The sequence below is a fragment of the Lygodium microphyllum genome, chromosome 23 (assembly GCF_053477565.2).
Source record: "Lygodium microphyllum isolate KBCC chromosome 23, Lygodium_microphyllum_v1.1.10, whole genome shotgun sequence".
Taxonomy (NCBI): Eukaryota; Viridiplantae; Streptophyta; class Polypodiopsida; order Schizaeales; family Lygodiaceae; genus Lygodium; species Lygodium microphyllum.
The window spans coordinates 11,510,942-11,536,205 of record NC_141157.1 but is presented as its reverse complement, the minus strand read 5'-3'; the positions used below and the strand labels follow the sequence as shown (position 1 = coordinate 11,536,205).

General features: G+C 41.8%; 1 protein-coding gene across 2 annotated transcripts in view; it reads right to left on the bottom strand.

Moving 5' to 3' along the window:
- LOC148015881 (vacuolar protein sorting-associated protein 35B-like) overlaps positions 1–25,264 on the bottom strand; it is a 66,715-nt gene that overhangs the window by 14,899 nt on the left and 26,552 nt on the right. Inside the window, exons 2-4 of one of the 2 annotated variants that reach the window (XM_087664673.1) lie at positions 12,562–12,658; positions 12,347–12,470; positions 11,882–12,067 (exon numbers count right to left, since the gene is read on the bottom strand). In XM_087664673.1, the coding sequence (XP_087520799.1) occupies positions 11,882–12,067; positions 12,347–12,470; positions 12,562–12,658 (407 nt within the window). Of the gene's footprint in view, positions 1–11,876; positions 12,068–12,346; positions 12,471–12,561; positions 12,659–25,264 lie in introns of those variants that run through there. The other variant, XM_087664674.1, reaches the window with a different exon arrangement.

Below are 25,264 nucleotides of genomic sequence, written 5' to 3'. Positions count from 1 at the left end.
AAGATCTCCGCAAGAAGCAAGAATAACAATAGGTTCAAATGACTTCGAATACATCAACACCAATTCATTCTCCAGAACAACCTATGCCTAGAACCGAGCGAGAGTGGGTAGAACAGCTTGCTCCACAAAGTTCTGACATGGTGGAAGACACTTCTGATAACACAAAAGAAAGGCTATACGAGCTTTTCACTAAAGAATATCATGTGATCATGGACTTTAGACGAAAGAAGATTGAGGAGCTCAATCGAAGGATTGCCCTTTAGGAGAAGCTACTCAATGAAGGTATGCGTGAATTTCTCTCTTTAGATGTTGCACATAAATCTGGTGATATTGCAAGGTCGTCGAGACCTCCCTCAGGGATGGGCCCCCCTGTTGGAGAAAGAGATCCCGAGTATGTTCCATTCTTTCATCCTCTTTTATCCACTCCAATGCAAGGTACTTTAGATTCGTCTTTTACCTCTTCTGTTTTGCAAAATACTGGTAGAAATCATAAGGAACATAGAGTACATGTTAGCAGTCATGTTTGTCATGCCTTGTCATCTCCTGCCTCTGAGCCTCAGTCTGAGTCAGACGAGGACATTAGGAGCTCTGACATGTCTGTCATGTGTTATGATGAGGGAGGCTAGTCACTCTCGACTGGCTGTCTTAGGATGTGTATTTCTTTTTGGCCTCTTTTAGTAGGCAGCCACTGGCTGCCCGGCGTCACTGTTGTGAGGCGCCCATTTTAGGGCATTTTTAGGGTTTGCCCCCATTTTAGGGTTAGGGTTAGGGTTTTTCCTTTTGCCTATTTATAGGCAGCCCCCCTCCCCACTTGATCACTTGTCTTCTTGCACATTCCGACACTCCTTCTTCCCCCTGGTGGTGCTGCCATCATCATCAACCTGATCTGGTGCCCTCATTGATGCTATGGGCTGCGTGCAGGGACTGATCAGTCTCTTTCGCCTTCCCGTTTGTATTTAGCATTCATTTCAGTCAGTGCAGATTTCTCTTCCTTATTTTTTGCTTTCTCTCTCTCTCTCTCTCTCCCCCTCTGTGTTCGTATTCCCTCTTCCGCAGCGCACTCTCACATGGTATCAGAGCCGAAGGAGAGTACACGGAGCTGAGATTTACGCGGGAGAACACCCACAATCTTTGCGTTTGTTGCCGTCTCTTCCCCAACAGCCAAGGCGGCCCTTCCAAGAGGACACCATCCTTGCTTTGCTGCAGGCGCCCCCTCTAGAGGCTGCCACATCATCAACCACCACTTCCTGCTTGCGTTTTCATTCAGGGCAGCCACTCCTACAGCTAGGCGACATTCCTCCAATCTGCGTTTTGTTGATCTGGCTGTCGTTCCATCTCCAGGCGGCTTTTCTCCTGCTGGCGACCTACTCCCAGGCTGCGTTTTGGTGCTGGTGGCTTCTGTCTTGGTACTATTCATCAGCCAACCTTGCGTTTTGCAACTCCAGGTGTCTGTAGGCCTCCCCCGCCTGCGTTTTGGTGATTGGTGACCATACTGCTGGTCATTATTCGGCATCCGCAAAGTTTTCTTTGGTGTTTGGTGTTTTGCAGATTGGAAGATATCTTCTCATCAGTTTACGGGCTTTGAGGACTCAGATGACGAGCTTTTGTCTCGACACTCATCTGAACGGAGGCGTGATTTCTATCATGAGGATCGTTGTCCGGAGTCTATTCCTCTTTCCCGTCCCCTTTCTATTCATGTATCTCGGTGAGCCCCTTCCAGTGGGCTGAAGATGCAGCCTTTGGTACCCCCTGTACAGGTACCCGTACTTCCTCAGCTGCCCAAAGAGGACCGGTTGGATGGCTCCAACTTTTCTCTATGGTCCTGCAAGGTGGAGTGTATCTTGGACTCCTTCGATCTTTGGGAGCTTGTTTCTGTTCCTATTCCCCGGCCTAAGGTGGATCCTGCAGATGGGACATCTATGGATCGTGCAGCCTTATGGGATCGGCTCAATTCTAGAGCCAGATCTTTCCTCTTTCTGAGTTTGCAGGATTCTGTCCTTGTTCATGTTCACAGGTTGAAGACTACAGCAAACGTGTGGAGAAAGCTCGCGTCTCTCTATCAACAGAAGACGTTTGCCCACCGAATATTTCTCGAAAAGAAGTTGCGGATGCTCGCTATTGATGATAGTCCTTCCATGAAGAACCACATCAACAAATTACAGGATATGAGGGATGAGCTTGCATCCCTCGGTCGGACGATATCTTCTGAAGACATGGCTATGATTTTCTTGATTCAGCTGCCATCACCTCGGTTTGATGTCTTCTACACCAGCCTTCTTATTTCGAGGACCCGTGCCCAGCTTCTATGGGAGGAGCTATCCCCGCTTGTCTTGAAGTATGACGAGCGACTCAGAGAGGTCAGTGCTAGTGGCTCCGACTCCACTAGAGCCTTTGTTGCTGGTTCAGGAGGATAGAAGAAGAAGAAGAAGTCAAAGGCTCAAAAGAAGGACAGTTCTTCAAGCTCTGACTCAGATTCACAGAGACCGAAGTGCCCACACTGTGGGAAAGGGACACATCCCGAGGAGAAATGCTGGAAGAAATACCCTCACCTTCGTCCGGGAGTGAAGGGTGGATCTACATCGAAGCCTTCTTCTACCTCTACAGCAGTTGTTACCCATGAGTCAGTGTTCTTTCATATCCATGCTTTGGAGGAGGATCCTTCTTCCGTGGCTGCAGTGTCTTCTGCGCAGCCTTGGTTAGTGGACAGTGGTGCTTCGAGTCATATGACTTCCCGAGGTGATTTGTTACTAGATCTCCATCCATCAGAGGATTCAGTCACTGTTGGTGACATTTTATCGGTGCCTATTAGTGGTGTTGGCACATTGCCTTTGTTTACCGACCGACCTTCGAGCTCCTTTTCACAGGCCCTACATGTTTCGGATTTGGGCCTTCCCCTCCTCTCAATTTATGGCCTTACGAGGCTTGGCACACAAGTGATCTTCACCGAGCATGCCGTTGTTATTGAGGATTCTTTTACAGGAGCTGTCTTATCTACAGGTTGGCAGGAGAGCGGGCTTTACAGGCTCCATTTCCCTTCTTAGATGCAGGGTCCTCTGAGGCAGACTATTGCTACACCCGTTCCCGCTCGTGCACCTTCTATTCCACAGGTTCCTTCCCATCCCCCACCTTCCCCTCCGGTGGTTCCCTCGTACCCCCCATCCCTTTCAGTGGGGGACGATCTCGGTGATGCGGCTGTGGATTCCCTGGCCCCTAGTGTTTTAGAGGGGGATTCCCAGGATCGTGAGGAGCTACAGTCATGTTTGTCATGCCTTGTCATCTCCTGCCTGTGAGCCTCAATTTGAGTCAGACGAGGACATTAGGAGCTCTGACATGTCTCTCATGTGTTATGATGGGGGAGGCTAGTCACTCTCAACTGGCTGTCTTAGGATGTGTATTTCTTTTTGGCCTCTTTTAGTGGGCAGCCACTGGCTGCCCGGCCACTTTTTGGTCACTGTTGTGGGGTGCCCATTTTAGGGCATTTTTAGGGTTTGCGCCCATTTTAGGGTTAGGGTTAGGGTTTGTCCTTTTGCCTATTTATAGGCAGCCCCCCTTCCCACATCACTTGTCTTCTTGCAGATTCCGACACTCCTTCTCCCCCGTGGTGGTGCTGCCATCATCATCAGCCTGATCTGGTGCCCTCACTGACGTTGTGGGCTGCGTGCAGGGACTGATCAATCTCCTTCCGCCTTCCCGTTTGTATTCAGCATTCATTTCAGTCAGTGCAGATTTCTCTTCCTTATTTTTTGCTTCCTCTCTCTCTCCCCCTCCGTGTTCGTATTCCCTCTTCTACAGTGCACTCTCACTGTACAAACCCTTGACTACGGAAAAGGTTCTCTTAAGGACCAATTCTTGTATGTTAACACACGTCGTGGGGATTATAAGAAAAAGCCAGGTACCTCTTCTTCTAATCTTCTTTCTTTTCAGTTTACTTCTCAAAATCAGAATGAATTTGGTGTTCTTATTTCTACATTGCATGGTGCATCATCATTTCATTTTCAACCATTAAAAGGTAAAAATGAACTAAATGCATCTGCATCTTTCACACCGCAACTTCAAAACCCACCCATCCCACCACATTCTTCCATTGCTTCTCCACTTCCCTTTACACCATTTACATTCCCCTATCAACCTCATGTTGCACATCACACCGCACCGGGGGACTACGGAAACATAGGCACCGCCTTCAGGACCTCATCCTTTCCTCAATTGGGTGGTGCTCCACCTTCTTCTCACACACCTCGAAATCATTGCAGCCTGGGTATCCCCCCCAGTCTCTCCCAGGTGTGGATCAATTGGTACCATGGCTTGCCTCTATAGCATTACCTAGTGGACCTCCTAGTCATTCTCTTGTGCCCCAGCCAAGCTTTGGACAGGGCTTTCGTATCCCAGTGCCTCCACCTCCATCGGCACCTTATGGAAACATTCATGTTCCAGTGTCTCTGCATCAATCGGCACTCATTGGACACTCCAAGCCTATTTCTACCTACCCACCTTTTACCCCTCATTCTTCCTATCCGACACACCCCCCACCACCATCTTACCCTTCACCTCCATCTTATCCCACTTTCCCGACATTCCATGGTTCCGGCTCATCTTCTGCCAAGCATGTTTTCAATGATAAGACTCATTTTAATGAGTCAAAATTTACCATTGTTGAGAAACCCTTCACCTGCAGTTTGCGTTTTTGTGTTTTTGTGTTTAGGGTTTGCAGCCCCAAAAAGGGGCACCATCCTAGACTGACTGTGCCTATTTATAGGCCACTCTCACTCTCATTCTTCACAGCTAATTCATTCAATCCATCACCTCTTCTCTCCAACCTCTCCACTGCCCTCACACCCCTTCATGAGGACATTGTAGTTCGTGGTTCGTGGTTGTCTTCATCATCTTCCTTGTGCTATGGCACCCTTGTTCCCTTGTATCACATTCACTCCATGATTCAGATATTCATCATTCCATTCATCAAAGTTTATTCTCTCTTCTCTTCTCTTCTCCATGTTTGCCGAGTTCACTTTGTGTTCCTCCCCGCAAACCCATCTGTCTCGCTGGTACGTCATCTTTTGACATGGTATCAGAGCTGGATCTACTCAAACATTGGCAAAGATCCTCCACTCCAGTGACGGCAAAGACCGGTGGCAGGTTCAACATCCACTTCTCTTCTTCCACTCCATCAATATCTCGTTTTTACAATTTCAAGTATTTTCAGCTTGCTGCCCATACCCCTTTCGCAGAGGACATCGCTGTCTCAACTGTCCCTTGCTGTCATCTACAGTCCAGCGCCTATTTCCAGCCTTTTGCCCGCAGTTTGCAGCTGTTTACAGCAAAGCGACTGTTGCTGATTACTCTCCATTCGGAAAGTAATCTCAATTTTGCATATTTCAGGTATTTCAGCTTGCTGCCCACACCCTAGACGCAGAGGACATCGTGGTCCAAGCTGGCCATTGCTGTCTATAACAGTCTGGTGCATGTTTCCAACCTACCACACACTGTTCGGAGCTGATTTCAGCTTACTAATTGCTACTGATGGTTTTTCCTGCGTTTTTAGTCTTCCTCTCTCCTGCAGCCTGCATTTTGTCTCTCTCTCCTCACCTACGTTTAGTATTTCTCTCTCCTGCACTGTCGTCTACATCAAATCTAGCCTTCCTTGGCTGTGTTTTCCCACAAAGATCCTCCTCATCAAAGAAGACAAAGACCAGTGGCGGATTTGGCATCAAAAATTGATTTCTTTATCATTTTTGCTACGCATTGGGAGATATTCTTTTTCTCTCTCCCACCCTTCCTTCTCCAATTTGCCACACCAGTACCATGGCGTCTCCACCGACAAATTGCCCTTCTACTGGATGTTCCTACTCCGACAAGAACGGTCATTCCACCAATGACTGTTGACATCAACCTTTGCTCCCCACCCTTCCAAAGTATACGCGTCTTCCACCAGGCACTCCTTGTGCCACCTCTTCTTTCTGGGCCACAGAGATCATTCACCATTGGTTGTCAGAGTATTATCCTCAAAACAATAAGCCACAACCGACGAACACTAAGTCCCTTCGAGCACACAAAGGCTCTAAGACCTTATTAAGTGATAATCCCTCCTGGAGACCACCCCACTGAGCGGAGGTTTCCCCGACCTACTTCTGGGTACAGTGGCTTCAACGGCCCACATCTCCTTCACAATCTACTCTATTGAGAAGCAGTGACTGTTGCCCACTCACTGCTCAGTCTGAGCCCCACCCTTCACCGTCGCCTACCCAGGTTCAAGAGGCCACCTCCGGGAGTTCTTCACCACCCCAGATGCCTTCTTTGGCACGACCGTCGGCACTTCCTTCATCCTCAAACATTTTGGAGTCCGTAATCCATGAGTTTTTGGATTCCTTATCTACCTCAAAGTGGGATTCAGAGGGGGATGATCTTTCTTTATCCTCCAAGGGGAATCTACATCTACTGCAACTTCAGAGGGGACTCCTATTCCTCCGATCATTACACCACGGATGCAACATGTGAGAGTCCACTTCCATTTTTCTAGAGAGCAGGTTGAGCTAGGCACTATCGCATACAGACTCAATAGGATGAATTCTGATTTGAACCCCCACTTAATGGTAAATTTTAAAAAAATAACCGTAAAAATAACAACAAAAAAAGTGCATAGCTAATTCCATCCGCCTTTGTAGGGCTTGGTAGGCCACTGGGCAACCGACGTGCACCCTTTGTCCGATGCCTTGTCCTCTCTGAAGTGATCACTTAGGCTCACTTGGTAAGATAACCATCGCCTCTGTAATCTTAGTAGGCCACTGGGCAGCCAACGCGCACCCTTTGTCCAATGCTCTGGCTGCTTTGGGGTGTACGCCTTGGGGTAAAAGATCTTTCTCGTGGCGCCATTGTTGGGCCTGAGAGGGGATGTTGAGCTAAAAATGCATTAGCTTTATTTAAATAGCCCTAAAACTTGCTTAATTAATTTAAAAACCTTATTTATTTAAAAGAAATGCGACCCTAGAGAGTTTCTATGTCCCATAAGCACAAACCCACTTGGAAGGGCCCCAATTTTCTATAAATACATATGCTACCCTCCATTCAAACCTTAATCTCGTTTTTGTAGATTTCAAGTGTTTCAACTTGCTGCCCACATCTGGTTCACAAAGGATATCTCAGCCAAAGCTGTCTATCTACATCAGTTGGTGCATGATTTATAGCCCTCTTCTCGCAATTTGGAGCTGATCCCAGCCAGGGGCCTGTTGTTACTGCACAACCTTGCTGTCGTACTACCTGCCACATTATCTGCAACCTGCGTTTGACAGTTTTCTCTCCTCCAACTGTCGCCTAGCTTCTACAAGCTGTCACTAGGTTGTTCAGCCTGCGTTTGGCAATTTTCTCTCTCCTACAAGCTGTCTTGTCTGCGTTTTTAGTCTTTCTCTGTCCTACCTCTGTTCTTTGTCTTTCTCTCTCCTACAGTCTGTGTTTTTAGAATTTCTCTCTCCTCACTGCTGTCTGCATCAAATCCAACTTCTCACTACTGCATTTGCTGGTGTTCGACATCCGAAGACTGCCTTGCTGCGATTCAGGATCCGTTCAAAGTACGACACACTCTCTAGCTCATTACCCCTGCCCTGAACCTTGAGATACAAGAGTTCGAGCTTCAGTATTCATTCACTACATAGTGTGTTTGCTACATGAGCATTGTATATTCAGCAGTTATATCACTTCGGTTATATTCTGTGTTCATTGTCTCTGAAATACCCTAACCCTAACTGTGTTCTTTTATCAATCTGTGTTTTGACGTATGATTATTATTTGTGTTTATGTGTCAGAGTATTTCTTCACGACCTTGTTGCGTTTTGGGATCCATCAAAGTACGACATACGACACACTCTCCAGCTCATTACCTCTACCACGGTCCTCAAAACACGAGAGCTCGAGGTACAATAATTGTTCATTGCATAGTGTGTTTGCTACATGAGCATTATATTATACAGATTCATTCAACTCACACTATTCAATGTGTTCATTATCTCGGAGTTACCCTAACCCTAATTGTGTTCTCTTCAATTTGTGCTTTGTCATACAATTGTATTTGTGTTTCTATATTAGGATATTTATTTACGTGGTATCAAAGCTAGGATCTCTCTGAAGAGATCTAGGCCTTTGATCTGAAAGCCCTTCACAAGTAGGAACAACAAGACCGTAAGATGACTTCAAGCATGACATCACTACTTCATTCTCCCTAACCAAATCCATCAAGAAATGAGTCACAGTGGGTTCAACAAGCTGCTCTACCACTTCCAACATCGCTAGAGAAACAATAGACTACCATGGAGTCCACACACCCTACGAGATTTCAAGAGTCAAATCCGACTTCATCCTCATGTATTGGGCTCAATAACAAATTAAAGTTAAATCTAAGTTTTCCCCTTTAGATTTGGTGCACTAGTCTAATGATTTTGTGCAAAGAACAAAAGCTCCACAAATGACTAGCCATCCTAACATGGAAACTCGCATGGAGTACAAACCCTTCATCTCTTTACCACTTTCATCTCCATCTCTACCTCTTTCATCTATGTCGTTTACATCTCCACCTTCATTCACTCATATGTCAAGTATGCAATACTACACTTCTCCATCTTTTGAGTCTACTTCCTCCTCCAGCAAGATCTAGGTGATTCTCATGAAGAGGGGACTATACAATCATGCTATTGGTTCATATGTCCTGGAGAAGATAGACTTTTGTTCATGAACTCAAAGAAAGATGATGAGTACAAACGATTAATTCAAACACCTGTAAGTTCTCTCCCTTCTCTTCCTTTAATTTTTCCTTCTCAAGGTCATTTTGAAATAGATGAACCATCCTCATTTTAAAAGGAACCAAAATCATTTCCAACAACTGCATCAACCAATCCATTTAATCTCCCACCCTCTACTTCCACTAGACCTTCCTTTCCATCTTCATTAAGTACATCTCACATGTTATCTCATATCACTCCGAAGGGTCCTTCACCTTTAGATACACCTTTAGGTCTCCTTCCTTCCCTCAACTAGGTGGTGTACCCATGATGGAGGCTAGTCCTTCCATCCACACACTTTTAGGATTTTCACGGCCTAGGAATACCACCCAACCATTACCGAGCATGGATAAGTTGGTTCCACGGTTTGCTACCATGGCATTATCTAGTGGGGCTTGTGGTCATTTTGCTATGCCCAACCAACATTTGGACAAGGCTCACATGTCCCAATGTATTCATCTCTATGAGTATCCTATGGAAACATTCATGTTTCATTGTTAAAGATGACATCAGTAGCCAAGATGGGAGCAAAATGCACTCTGCCACTTCCCACAAAAAATAAGGAAAAGAGGCACTTATAGAGCTCCACCAAGCTGAAACCTACAAGAAAGAACAATAGCCAAGGTGGTACTTGAAGGTGCCCAAAACTCATCCTTGGAAAGAAGCCAACTCCTCCATCTCCCTCTTGGTAAAAAGATAAAGGCATATCTGCTCCTAGGCATCAAGGAAGAGAGCACTATCCCCATCTCCATGTTGGACAAGATGCAAAGGCATAGCCAACAAACATATCTGAAAATCCAAGGATCCAGCCTAGAGAATCTATAGGTGCTAGGTGCCAATGCTGAGGAGGAACCCCCTCTAAATTTCCATTTGAAAAAGAGAGGAAATGCAAAGAATTTGAATAAAGGCCTAGTGGAGAATCCAAAGAAGAAGGAACGTCTACCAAGAGTGCCACAAAAGGTATCTAGAACTAGCACAACGGTGGAGGGAGTGAAACATAGTCCTCTAAGCAAGTACCAAAGGTGACCTACCCATATTAAGGAGGGGAAATGGGAGCAAGAGGTATAAAATATGATCTCCTTAAGGCTTGTGGTGGAATCTGTATCCACAAAGCCATACAACAGAGTAGGTATGTGCAACTCATGTGGAGCCATGTATGGCCAACAATTGGGGGAAGGGGAGGCACGAGGGAGGGGGTGGGGGTGGGGGTGGGGGTGGGGGTGGGGTGGTGGTGAGGGGGGGAACTATAGAGATGAAGACAGCAAACAACCATAAAACACAATCTGAGGAAATTCTCATTATATCTGAGTGCACCATAATTATATCTTGAGTGCAGACCCTAATATTAGTGCTGAACATGAACAGCCATAGGAGACAATCTCAGAAAATTGTAATGGCCATTGTACAAGAAATGCCTTATAGGACACTTAAAAAGAGTAACAGATTGGGCTCAACTCCTACAAATCTTCCCTAGCACAAGGAATAGGCAAATCAGTCATTTTGACAAACTAGTCACTCAAATGAGAAATGCCCAAGCGTAATTGGTCAACTAGCCCTAGATTTTCCCCCTAGAATAAAGTGACCCTAAGAAGCCATGATAATCTCACTTGTTGCCAACAAATACATGCAAAAATGGCTTCAAAGTTATGATGAATAATAATACCTAGAAACGACTCCCCAACTACTAATAGGCTATCTTGCTAAAACCTCAAACATGCCTCACAGTTTCAAAGAGGAGGAGCTGAGTAAGATATGTTATGATAGGCAAGTGAGCTAAAGAGAGAGAAGACTACTGAAGAAGACAAATGAGGTAAACAAAGTATCACTACTAAGGAGATTGCCAGAGAGGTAATAAACCAAGTATACAATCAAGTCAAATGGCTTCACAGATACGAAAGCAAGTATAAGACACTATCGATTCTACATATGACTAATTCCTTGTGTTGAGCTAAAAATTCATTACCAGCTGATTAGCTCTTTAAAACAGCCCCAAAACAGTAAATTACCAGAAGTTTCACTAAACAAGAAGCAGTTCTAGAGAGTTTCTGTATCCCACATGCAAATCCCTAATTTGAAACGATCCTTCCACGTCTATAAATAGACAGGCTGCCCAAACTACCATTCAAACCCACCTTGCCTTGCCAGTTTCAATCATCAGACACCTTTCTCTGTTGTCGCCCAGCTGACTACTACCTCGATGATCAGCATTTTGCTCTTTCCCACTCTCCAACTACTAGTTACAGCATTCAGGATTTATCTTTGGTGAACGTCACACTCCGACACTCCCTACTCTACCCTTGAGCATTCTATACACTCTTACATTCATTTCTTGCATTGATTCACTCACTTTAGAGTTCTCTTCTTTCTCTGTCTATATTTGAAGTTTTGCATTTTGCGTTTAGGATTTGAGTTTTGCACGTCACTATCTGAGTCTTAGTGTTTCAGTTGTGGTCGTATATTATATCTTTCCTCAATGCAAACCCTAGCATATCTTCACACCTTGACCCCTCGAAATGCTTTTAAGCCATTCAAACATACAAATATACTAAAAACTTGGCTACTAATGTGCACAATCTCTAGCAAAGCAGCTGATCAAACACGGCACTACTGAGAGGAAGAGCATCTAATGGGTGAATTACAATTGCTAATCAAAGTGCCATAACAGAATGCATCAAGTGCATGATAGATTTAAACACCTTGATTGCTATAACAGCAAACAGAAGATCTTATGAGTTTTAGAATGTACCTAACACCTTGACCCTCAAAAAATGCCTAGGGTGCATTCACACAGAAACATGCTAAAACACACAAAAGGTTATCACATAGGGACACAGTCAAATACATGGCTGGCCACCTCATGACTATTAGACTCCTAAGCCTCAACTGTTCAATAAACAAACAGCACATGCATCCCTTTAGATCATATCATGATACAGCATGATCTAAGCTAGCACAATATACAAACAACATGTACTTAACTCAGCATTTAAACTCCACAGCAGCTTTGGTGATTCATCCTTGTTGGCTTGGAACACATAGATTTTGCTTCAGCCACAAAAAAGGTGTGTATCGGAAATATTTGAAAGAGTGTAAAGGTAATGTGCACTTTACTTTACCCTTCGAATTCTGAGCCTGCATCTGGTAACTTGTCTTTGCTAACTTGAGACAGGTAGCTTCTTAAAAACAATCCACGAATTGGGTGTTGTATACCACGACACATTTCCACCAGATCTTTCAATACTTCTTTTGCAGGTGCCTCCTTTGACTTTATGTATACAGAGCCCACTGTACAAAGTAAATACCTGTAAACAGACCAAAAACAAATATTAACGAGGCAACAACTACCTAAAGAAACAGGCTAATATAATCACGTTTTCCAGAACATTAGACATCTATCTGCATAAGTAGAATTTCATAATCTACATTGTAGGGGCAAAAGGAGGCCTAAGAAGGTTATATACCTCTAACAGCACATGATCTTCAACTAAATAGTTATATGCAAAGGGTTGATGTATCATTTATATCAAATCCTGACTGACATATATTTCCTAAGAATACTTGAAATTTAGCCACAGACTCACAATCTAGGTAATATGTTTCCAGCATGTTGGACGAGTTCATAAAGGTATGCATTTGTGCATCCCCTTTTAGTTTCTTCCCTGAAGAAAACTTCTAGCATACGTAACTCATCAAATGTCCTCATATCTAGTATCATTAGTCCGTCAAGGTATTTGAGAAGTTCCAGCTTGCCTTTCAAATTTATTAAAACCTACTTTAATATATCTTTGGTGGATACAGAGCTCATAATATTTCTGGGGAGACAACTTTGATGTTCTCAATTCCGAGAGCATCTGAGCAGAAAATTTCAATGCATCTCGTAAGTTGTTGTTATCCTGCATCACCACAAGCAAAAGGTATGAGACCATCTTTTACATTAAAGATTGAAATATCAGAGCCTAAGTCATTTTCATTTCTGCATATAATCGAAGCACAAGCAAGCTTCCCTAAATAAACCAAACATGACTTGCAACCAAAATGAGAAAGAACAAATTCAACATTTTCATGATTACGTCAGATAAGTTTTGATCTGTTAAAGTCAGCAAGGTATTCTGCACAGACAATTAAATAACAGAGCAGGTTACTTTAAGTACTTCATCAAGAAATGCACACGATAACCACTTTGAGCTATAACACCAATAAGGACAAGCCCAGTTCTAACTTGCATATCAAGATCTACATTTCTGACTGACAATACATTATACAAGGGCACCGAGGGGGCACATGGGGAAGGAGGGAGGGAGGGGGGATGAGTGGGGGGCCACTATAGTTTAGAAGACGACACATGGACTAACTTTTGATGTCTCAAATGTCATGAGGATGTGAATTTTTAACTTAATGCTCTTGGGACACTTAAGATGTGCACAAGTGTTATGGCATGTGAGAGAATAAGTTGAATGTGACTCACCGTGATGACAAACAATCCTAAGTTGAATGTGAGTCACCATGATGAGAAACAATCCTAGCTTGGGCAAGGGGGACATTGGTAGAAGTTGTAGTGGACTGGTGCCAATGGAGTACCTAGCTCAAGATCTTTGTCAAGGACATCGAATAATAGCCCCTTGGAAATGACTTTTGGTGTCATGGGGGTCACGGAATTAATTGGTTAATGTCTCTAACTAAGATTTGTGGAAAGTTTAAACACTTTCAAGTTCAAAAAGGTTAGGAATTTAAATTGGGGTTGCGCATGGCCAAAGTTAAGGCAAGACCATGAATTTACTCAGTTTAGAAGCTAAATTTTGCATAGGCAGGTTTGAAACTTGGCATTCAGCCATTTAGAAAGTCATGCAAGGTGGCGCAGTCATTTTGGGCAAATCTAAGAGTACAAAGATCAATTTGGGTCAATCCACAGCATAGTCACCAAAAACATTTCATCCTGTTTCTATTAGCTTGCCTATGTTAGTCATATCAATCTATCATCTCCTGATTGTGAGCTCCTATCAAAGTCTGATAGAGACATAAGAGCTCTGGCATTTTAGGTGGATTTTCTTTATTTGTTGGCTTCCTATGAGCATTACTAGGCCAATTACTGCCTTCCACAGTCTACCTACACCTACAAACATTGTCATTGCCATCTAGGATTTTTTTGGAGGGTTCCCTATTTTTTTTGGCATTTCTTTCTATGCGACTAGCATTTAATCTTGATCCGCCAGCATTTATGGCCTCTCTTGGATCAAGTCAGCCAGTTTTTTGGTGCTCCTGGTATTTATAGAAACACCCCCCACTTGGTAGATATATACACTCTTCAATCTTCAATCTTCCCTTTGCAAGTACACACTCCGACTCTCCATGCTTGGCGCTGCCATCATTATCAACCTAATCCAGTGCCCTCACTAACGCTTTGGACTACGTGTAGGAACTAATCAGTCCATCATCATTGTATTAGCATTCTTATTCAGTCAATGCAATATTCTTCTGTGTGTGTGTGTGTGTGTGTTTCTCTTCTGTTGCACACTCTCATATGGTATCATCCCCTAAATGAGGACACACTTTGGAGATTTCTTCAAAGCGCAAGTTTTCGTCGCAAAGGAGCAGCCCAAAATTCCAAAACGCAGATTTTCCGCCTCCAGTTATTGCTTCTATAACCCAAACAGGTGGTCCACTGCCCATTTTCACACAAGGCAACCAAATGACACTCTCCAAGGATTAGGCGACAACTTTTTTGCATTAGGTGGCATCAACTTTTGTGTTTTGACCAAAACCCAACTTTGCATTTTTGCTAATCTTCAGTCCCTGCTATTGTAAGTGCGAGGAAGAACGTGAGAATAACAATACTTTGAACTTAATCAACTTGATTAATTCTCACCATGAAAATTAGGGGAGAGAGAGAGAGAGCGAGAGGAGAGAGGGTGAGAGAGAGAAGAGTCGACACTATGTTAAGAGGGGAAACCGACCCCTCCCCCTTTTCAAGAATTATTGAAACAAAAGCACGAACACCAACTATCTAAACCATATACAAAAGAGCTGATTTGCTACAAATCTGAAAATTAGGATTTTGAAACCCTAATTTCTGCAAACTCTGAGCACCACCTTGATTTTCTTCTTTAGTACTTGGATTAGATCAAGCTAAGTAGTAAGTGTTTCTTGTATGAGAGATAGATAGGAAAGTACAAAGCATGTGGCTGAAATTTCAGCATGAAAGCTTGTTTGAAATGAAGAGAGAGACCTCCAATATACAGGTGTGAAGCTTGAGTGCTCAAAAGTGAAAAGTAGAGCCTACAAATGACATGTGTTTGCTGAAAATGACAAGTGTAGAAACACTTCTTTGTTCAAAATGGCATGTAATCTCTTCTAGATGTCACATATCATTTTTCTAGAGAAAAAAGCTTCCAAAGCTTCTACTCTAAAAATCTCTAAAACGGTTAAGGATTTGAGATAGCTATTAAAGACAAAATTGTTCCTTGTGAAATTTTGAAGCCTTTAACGCGAATAGAATTTCCATTTGAGCAACTTCCAAAATAGTAACCTCCTAAAATTTAGGAGTTGCCAAATTTAGATTTTGAAGAGCTTCATTATATAGATTCACTGGTTCATGGTTTGTTTGTTCAATCATGAGCATCTAGTTTCACTTTCTAAAACCACTTATTATATAGGCTTCTAGTCAATGTGACTATCTCAGTGTAAAAGTCTTGGTCATTTAAGCTTTTCGATCAATCTAACCACCCGATTAAACTTTTAATTTCTCTTAGGCACCTCATCAACGACGACCAAGGTATACTTATAGGGTGTTCTGACAATTGGCTAGCCGTAAATAGAAAGATAAACATTTAATCATATTTTGAAACACTTGAATAATACAAGTCACCTTTCAAAGTACATGAGCATCAAATTAATTTGAAATCATTGGGCCAATATATCTTGGTAACAATTGATGTACAAAAGGTTTGTTACAATTATAGGCGTCAACATATTTCAATAGACGACAACTTCTCCACCTTGGCAATAGCTTTCTGCTATTTATGTAGTAGTTACTCTTTTTTAATAATTGGCCTTCGTTTTTAGCAACCGCAAAAGTAGCCATTGGTTCACGATACGAATACTGTGAATGACAGTTTTTGGGCAAGTCCTAGTCTCCTAGTAACAAGCGACAATTGTTTTTCTATCAAATGCAGCTTTCTAGTGATTACAAATTCGAAGATGTCTTACCAAATCATGAGCTTTAATGAACCAGAGAAGGAGCTTCTTTCCAAATACTCTTTTGAGCAGAGACGCGATTATCACGATTATGGTTGGCATGAGGAGTTCCCCATTCGCACTCGGCCCCCTTCTATTCATCTTTCACAAAAGGCTCCATCCTTAGTGAAGATGTCATCCTTGATACCTTCGGTACAAGAGCTTGTCTTACCTTCATTACCCAAAGAAGAAAAACTAAACGGTTTGAACTATTCGTTGTGGTCACTGAAAGATGGATTCGGAAAGACAGAGGGAAAACAATGAAAAAGATCCTGAGCACGAGTGATTCTTCTTCTCCCAACCACGCCTAGATAAGTGCTGGCACCTCTCACCCGTATTCCTTTGCCAGCCGTCCACTTCTCTAGAGTCCTACTATTCTTGGACTCTCTTACTCTCTAGGCTCCCCTTAACCCCGTTCGGGCGCCCAAGAGCCCGGACGGTCATTCTCATACATGTTTCCCTAGATTTACCTCAATGTCACATTAAATGTCACTTTTAATGTCACATTCCATATTTATGACCTTAACATGACATTAAATATCACTTTTAATGTCACATTAATGTCACATTTCCTTCCCCTTAAGAATCGGTTTCGTCCTCGAAAACGATACTTGGAAGGTCTAACTGTAAATCGGGAAACCTTTTCTTTAAGATACTAACTCGCTCCCATGTTGAGCTTTCTTCTGAACAATCTTTCCACTTAACCAAACATTCCTGATAAATAGTATTCCTTGTTCGTCGATTACGAACATTTAATATTTTTTCTGGTTCATGTGGATTAGATTGGTCATAGAATAGCTCCTCAATAGCATCATTTAAGATTAGATTATCCAAATCACCCAGCTTCTTCCTTAATTTACTCTAGTTTGTTCAGGCACCTTAAGATAGACCAATTCTCCTTCTTCAAAGGAGATGTCTCTTTGGTGAGGATCTACATATGCTCTAGCTCGATTTTGAGCTTTTTTAATATTTTCTTGAGCAAATTTTAACATACTATTCATATCCTCCAAAAAGTCTTTAGCTGCCTGAACCTTTTCCTTATGCAGTCCTACTGCAAAAGGAGCTTTGGGCTGAAACCCATACATTAACATAAATGGACTATATCCAGTGGAAGAGTGCTTGGCACTATTATATGCAAACTCTGCTATCGGTAAATACTCTTCCCAATTAGTTTGCCTTTTACTTACATATGCCCTAAGCATATCTTCAAGAATTTGGTTAACCCTTTCAGTTTACCCATCTGTTTGCGGGTAATCCGCCGTACTCATGCTAAGTTTAGTATCCAATTTCCTAAATACCGCACGCCAAAAATGGCTATCAAATTTTCTATCCCGATCAGAAACTATGTTTGCCGGAAGGCTATACAATCGGTATATGTTCTCTACGAACAATCTAGCCAATTCTGGTGTTTTAACATCAGTTGAAGTTGGAATGAACCTAGCCATTTTGGTTAACCTATCCACAATTACCCACACAGAATCGTGCCCCTTCTGTGTTCTAGGTAAAGCAACAATAAAATCCATGGAGATACTCTCCCATTTTCTCGAAGGAATTTCTAGTGGATGGAGAAGTCCTCCCATTTTTAATCTTTCAGCTTTATTAACCTGGCATTTATTACATTTGACTACATAGTCAAGGACGTCCTTATTCATTCCAGGCCAATAGAACTGCCTTTTAATAAGACTATAAGTCTTATTAACTCCTGGATGTCCCGCACTAGGGGTATCATGACACTCAAATAGTATCTAGCGCCTTATTTATGTATCTTTCGGGACACATACCCTACCCTTGTAGAGTAAATAACCATTATCAATGGTAAAATTCTTCCACTTGAATCCAGTTTGAGCAACCCCTGATACTCCATTTCCTTGTTGAACATCCTCAAATATTCCTTCCTCAGTAGAAGCACTTTCATTTGGATCCCCATTTTTTATTGCTTCCCATATGTTGGAGTATGCGGGATCAACCTGGCATTTCCCTTTTAAAGATTCAAGCAAGTTGGAAGTGAACTGAGTAAAACTCAATTCATTAATGATGGGCATTCTGCTAAGTGCATCAGCTACTATATTATACTTTCCTTTTCTATATCTTATCTCATAGTCGAACTCTTGGAGGAGTTTGGCCCATCTGGCTTTACGCCCGTGTAAATCCGGTTGATCATTAAGCCACTTAATGCTTTCATGATCCGATAAAATCAAAAGTTTGACACCATACAAATAGTGCCTCCATTTCTTCATTGCATGTACTATTGCATACAGCTCCCTCTCATAAACAGAATAATTCTGTTTTGCACAATCTAATTTCTTGCTTTCAAAAGCAACTGGTCGACCTTCTTGTAATAAGACCGCGCCTATCGCCTTATCACTGGCATCACCTTCAACCACAAATGCTTTATTGGGATCCACTATTAATAATACTGGAGCTGTAGCAATAGTTACCTTAAGTTTTTGAAAACTTTCATTTTGATCTGTTCCCCAATTAAAACTTTTCCCTTTCCCTTTAAGTTGGTCTGTCATTGGAACAGCTATTTTGGCATAATCTCGAATGAATCTACGATAAAATCCAGATAAACCTAGGAAGATCTGCAGCTCTTCCAGGTTCCTTGGAGGTGGCCATTCAATAATTGCCCTTACTTTTTCCGGATCCATGTTGATTTCCTCTTTCGAGATAATATGCCCCAAATATTTGACCTCTTCTGCAAAGAATTCATATTTAGTTCTCTTCGCATAAAGGGAATGTGTTCTTAACACTTGGAATACTAATTGTAAGTGTTCCAAATGTTCTTCTCTTGATTTACTAAAGATCAAGATATCATCCAAGAAGACTACTACAAAATGTCCTAGATAGGGCTGTAAAACACTATTCATCACCTTCATAAAGGTAGCTGGTGCATTAGTGAGGCCAAAAGGCATCACCAAAAAATCATAATGCCCGTATCTAGTACGAAATGCTGTCTTGGAAACATCTTGTGCCTTAATTCTTATTTGGTGATAGCCAGATCTTAAATCTATCTTTGTGAAGAATTTTGCCCCTTGCAATTGATCAAAAAGATCTTCCATTCTGGGCATAGGAATTTCATTCTTCACCGTTATTTTATTAAGTGCTCTATAATCAACACAAAGTCGCATAGAACCATCTTTTTTCTTTACCAATAAAATTGGTGAAGCCCAAGGTGAATTACTGGGTTGAATAAACCCTTTATCCAGGTAATCCTTAATTTGTCTTTCAACTTCTTGATGCTATGTTTCACTTAACCTATACAGTGGTTTTAAAATTGGGTGTGTATCCTTATTTATATCAATTGGGTGATTTATATCACCCCTATCTAACAGAAGGAAACACATCTTTAAAGTCATCTAACAAACTATTCAATTCATTATTAACATTCAACTCACAAACATAAGAAAATTGTTGCTTTATATTACAGAAAGTAAAAGTATTATGTACAGGAAGAGACCATAGCATATATACCTCACAAACTTCCTTCTTTATCAGCTTCTGAACTTCAGTAGAACACAGCAAAGGATTATCAGATACTTCATGTTCACCTTGAATGACAAAAGTCTTACCATCCCTTTCAAATTCCAGTGTATTATGGTGATAGCTACGTTTTAAGGATGGTTCCAATCCCCATAGCCACTCCCTCCCTAGAGCAATATCAGCTCTTTCCATGTTCATTATTTGGAAATCAAGCTTATCTTTATATCCTTGAATCTCAATTTCCAAATTGGATACCATTGTATCCCATATTTTATTGTCTTGGCCTTGCATCATACGAACAACATATTGATGCTCACTGTTTTGTTGGGGAAGTTTCAATTTTTTGACAAGTGCATAATTTATAAAATTATGTGTGGCAGAGTCATCAATCATGACTCTAACCCTTTTTCCAGCTATCAATCCATGTACTCTAAGTAAATCATGTGGCCCGAAAGTAGGCTGCCACATAGAAGTTGACATACAACACTTATGTTGTACATCCATGTGCAAGACCTCTAAAGATTTATACTTTTCATGGCCCTTTAATTCTAAGGTCTGCACTACATGGATTTGTTTTTCTTTTCCCTTGCCCTTGTCCTTATCCTTTTCTTTGTCTTCCCCTTTTTTCTTTTGAGCGCAATTCCAAGCAGCATGGTTAGGGGATAGGCGATTGAAACACAACTTTTCTTTTTTGGCCTTATCAAAGTCATCAGGACTTAACTTTGGCCTCATATATGGTTTCTTTTCAAAAGGTTGTTTTTTACCCTTAAAAAATGGCATTTTCCTTTTAAATTTGCCCGCAAATTTTGAGGTTTCCAATTCCTTAGACTTGGGCTCCGTATCAGTGAGATTAGTGAGTGTACCTGAACGCATACTATCTTCATAAATTAATGCAAATTTAATTGCTTCTTCCAGCGTCTTAGGTAAACTCCGTTTTACTTCCTTTTTACAGGCTTTATCTAGTCCCCTAATGAATCCTCTTGTTTTTTGGAATTCATCTATTCCTTCCAGTTTGAGGATTATCTCACGATATTCCTCCAGATATGTTAGCAGGGGTCTTTCCTTTTGTCTGACATAATCCCAATCTTCCCAATTTCTTTCCATTTCATTTTCAAAAAGAAATTCTTTCAAAAAGACGGATTCAAATTGAGCCCAAGTTTCAGGTATTTTATTCGCCTCCTTTAAAGTTCGCCACCACTTATATGCTTTGGGCCCCAAAGTTAAACTAGCCTCCAGTGCTTGGAGATGTGGTGGGGTATTTTTTAATTTATGTAAATCTTCCCATTTTTGGAGGAAATTAAAGATTGTGTCTTTATTCCTATCTTTTTCCTCCCCGTAAAATTGAGGTGGTTTCATATCCTTTAGAACTGGATTATCCCTCAATTTATGGTAAGGTTGGGGTTCCTTAGGATCTCGCATAGTCACATCTAAATCTTTCGATCAAGATGGGACATCTGAGATTTTTATCTTATTTTTATCTCTTTCCAATAATAAAGTTAATTGAGATTTTATTTCAGTAAGTGTTTGAGTTAAAAATTCCATTTGAACCCCCTGAGTTTGCACACGAGCTGTAAGATCATCGAATTGTTCTCGCGTAGCAAAAAATTCTTCCCATTGTTCTTCTTGTATTTCTGGTTCATGGGGATCTACCATAGGTTGGTCCCCAGAACTAGAGCTTTCCATTACCCTTTCTTTCCCTTTTTCTGCCATTAATACACTGGAATTGGAAAGCAAAAATAAGAAATTTGCATACAAAGTAAAGTACTTCCCTGATTTTAATGGCAAGCGGTGGTTGCTGGTTTGGAAAGAAGCCCGAAGAGTAATGAAAAAATTTTATCTTCCCAGATTAGAGCAGTAAAGCAGTCATGCTGGAAATTCAATTTCCTGACTTCAGTCATGTATGACATTCTTCTGTCCCTCTCACAGCAGTCATGACAACAGTCGTGTCATGTCCATCTCACAGCAGTCGTGACAAAGTCACGTTTCACTAACAGCAGTTGTGACAAAGTCACGTTTCACATTTCGCCTTCGTTTACTGCAGTCGTATCACGTTTCCTCGCGACCCCACGCCTGGTCGTTTCGCCTAAACCTTTTTCCTGCCCGTAACGTGTCACATTTATGTGACGTGGCACGTCTCACTTTTTTTTTTTCACGGCCCGTCGCGTTTTCACGGCGCCTCTTTTCGGCCAGTACTCACGCGACCTTACGAAGAACTAACGACCTGGCGGACGACTGACGATCTGACAAACGACTGACGATCTGACGAACGACGGATCTGGCCGTTGAACCATAGGCTCTGATACCAATGAAAGATGGATTCGGAAAGACAAAGGGAAAACAATGAAAAAGATCATGAGCACGAGTGATTCTTCTCCTCCCAACCACGCCTAGATAAGTGCTGGCACCTCTCACCCGTATTCCTTTGCTAACCGTCCACTTCTCTGGAGTCCTACTATTCTTGGACTCTCTTACTCTCTAGGCTCCCCTTAACCCTGTTCGGGCGCCCAAGAGCCCGGACAGTCATTCTCGTGCATGTTTCCATAGATTTACCTCAATGTCACATTAAATGTCACTTTTAATGTCACATTCCATATTTATGATCTTAACGTGACATTAAATATCACTTTTAATGTCACATTAATGTCACAGTCACGTAAGGTGGAGTGCATACTCTCAGCACCTTCAATCTTTAGGCTCTTGTTTCAGATTTCATCTCCCGTAGGATCTCACAAATGGAACTTCTATGGACCATGTAGCCTTGTGGAATCGGCTCAACTCTTAAGCCCCAATCTTTTCTCTTTATGAGTTTGTAGCATTCTATCCTTGTGCAGATTCACACCTTGATAATCGCGGCGTAAGTGTGGAAGAAACTTGCATCTTTGTATCAGCACAATACATTTGCCCTCAAGATTTCCCTGGAGAAGAAGTTGTGAATGCTCAGTCTTAATGATTTCTTCTCCATGAAGAGCACATCAAAAGATAGAGGACATAAGAGGTGAGCTTGCCTCTCTTGGTTGAATGGTATCCTCTGAAGACATAGCTATGATCCTTTTGACTCGGCTGCCATCTTCTCAATTCAATGTCTTCTACACCAGCCTTATCATATCAAGGACCCGCAATACGCTTTTATAGGAGGAGCTTTCATCGCTTGTCTTGGAGCATGAAGAGCGACTCAGAGAGGTTGAGGCCCATAGTTCTAGCTCCACCAAGGCATTTATTGCACATACAAGTGGAGAGAAGAAAAAGAAGCCACAGACCAAGGACAAGAAGGAAGAGAAGGAGAAGAAGCCCAAGTACACATTGTGGGAAGGGCACTTATCCCGAGGGAAAGTGTTGGCAAAAATACCCCCATTTGAAGCCTAAGGAGAAGGATTTGAATGATTCTTCAAAGACTACCCCAGCAACGATAGAGTCTGTCTTTGTGCATGTATTTGCGAGGAGCATATAGCCCTTGTTTCTTCTACTTAAGAGAAGCCTTGGTTGATTGACAATGGGGCTTCTTCTCACATGACCCATACACAGGATTGGCTTCAGGACATGAGTGCCAAAGGGGACTCAATCACCATTGGTGACAACTCTATAGTTCATATTTGAGAAGTAGGGACTTTTCCTTTACTGCCTGGCAAGCACTCTTCTTCAGCTAAAGTTCTCTATGTACTGGATTTAGGTTTTAACATGTTACCTGTTCATGGTCTTACATAGCTTGGTACCTGAAACCAACCTTCCTTTCGTGGATGGGTGGTAATTCCCTGATTACAACTTAGTTATAGCAACAACATTTATTAAAAACTAAGAAATGCAAATTAACTCACAATCTTGGATAATGGACATCCTGTTGGCCCCAAAACTAGCGCTCCTTTCGGTATTTCTTTACCTTGATTGAAAAAAAAATTTATGTACAATGGAAATTTTCCAATCTCTTTCGGTATTCCAACTCCCCTTGCTATCTAAAATGACCAACAAGTCTTTAATTTGATTTTCCCCTTTGTTAAGCAATCAATTAGCTCTTTACTCGCTTTGATGGAGTTGGAAAATGCCCCAAATTCATTGATTTGTTGGTCCCTCCACTTGAATTCGACTAAAAACATCTTCAACCCTATTGAATCTAAGTCTTGGAGCTTCCAAATTCTGACATGCTTCCCAACGCTGCTGCTTAATCCTAATTTCTGATATAGATTAGGGTTTACAATAGAGAAATCTGAAGTTTCTCAACTTTGGTGATCTCAATGCTATAATCTTCGAAGCAAGGCTGTAGAAAAGACTAGAAGATGAGAGAGAATGTGAAGGAGAGAGAAAATTTAGACTTTCTTCACGAAGAAATAAAAAAAATCAATCATTTGTTGCTGTTGCCCTGTCTCAACAGTGTATAGATTTTGTCACCTGCTGCTGATTGGTCTTTTGTTGCCCCTGGCTACCTCAGAAGGTCCTCCAATGGCTGTAGATCAGACCAACAGTATCTCCTCCCTCTCTCTTGCAGGTTGAATGCACTAAAATGCCTCTCTCCAACCTCTAAAGACGTTTTTCAATCTTGTGTGGGCATTTTTGACAAGTAGCAACCTTCTCAAATTGTTTTATCACCACTATCCATAATTAAATATTACTTTTCAATCTTTAGATACTGAAATTTAATCTAATATCAGTGTCCTAAAAAATAATCTGATTTGCCAATAATCAAATTGGCTAGGTTATTTCCATTCCCGAGTATCTCTGCACTATCTTTGACCATCAAATTGGTGTTAGGTATCATTACACGCCACTTCTTTAGTGTCACAAACTGACAGTTATGGCCAAATGAATGACCTAGGCTAACAACTAGCACCAAATACCACCAAGTACCTATGCAACATAACTTATAGTAACTTTTGCCTTTGATATCCCGTGATTTCTGGGCTCGTAAATTTACTCTAACCCGAGTTACACCTCACATGTGTAACATTTACTTAACCATGTGATTAAAATTTAATCCACATGTTAAGTGAAATTTCAAAAATACATATCCTTATAATAGTACATGTGTGATCTTTACACAAGATACAATGATAATAGAGGATACTTCTATAGGTACCGTTCTTTGGACAAGATCCCAAGAGATTTATCAAATCTAGGGAATCCTTCACTTCTTCCTTGGCTTGGAGATTTATCAAATGGCATAGGGCATCTTTGTTTCCCAACATAGGCACAATTGGAGTTCCCCTTACAAATGCCACTCGTTACGAGTGTCTTGTTAACTCCCTCATCTAGCTTATTCACACTCGGCTGGATAGTTTCTTTGTTGTGGCTATATTGTCTTCTTTCATGACAACTCCTACTTAGGAGTGTTGGAGTGCGGCCTTGCACGTTCTGGGTTATTTGTAAAGGACTCAATTCTATAGGATCATGTATGGAGAGAGAGTTTCTCTCTGGTTGGAGCAATTTTGATTGGCTAGGTGATGTGGATGCACAAAGGTTCACTGTAAGTTATGCCTTCTCCCTTGGATCGAGAGTTATCTCATAGAGCAGCAAGAAACAGCCTATTGTAGCCCTTTCTTCTACAAAGGCTGAGTGTCATGCCTTATGTTCTACAACTATAGAGGCGGTTTGGCTTCCCCACATGTTGGTAGAGATTGGCTTTCCTTAGCCAAGACCTACAGAGTTATGTGTGGATAACCAGAGTGCTCCAACTCTGGCCAAGAACCCTATGTTTCATGCTCCCATGAAGCACATCAAGATTCAGTACCACTATGTTCGAGAGCAAATCGTGGATTCCGAGTTGGCAGTGGGCTATTGTCTTACTGAGGACAACGCAGCTG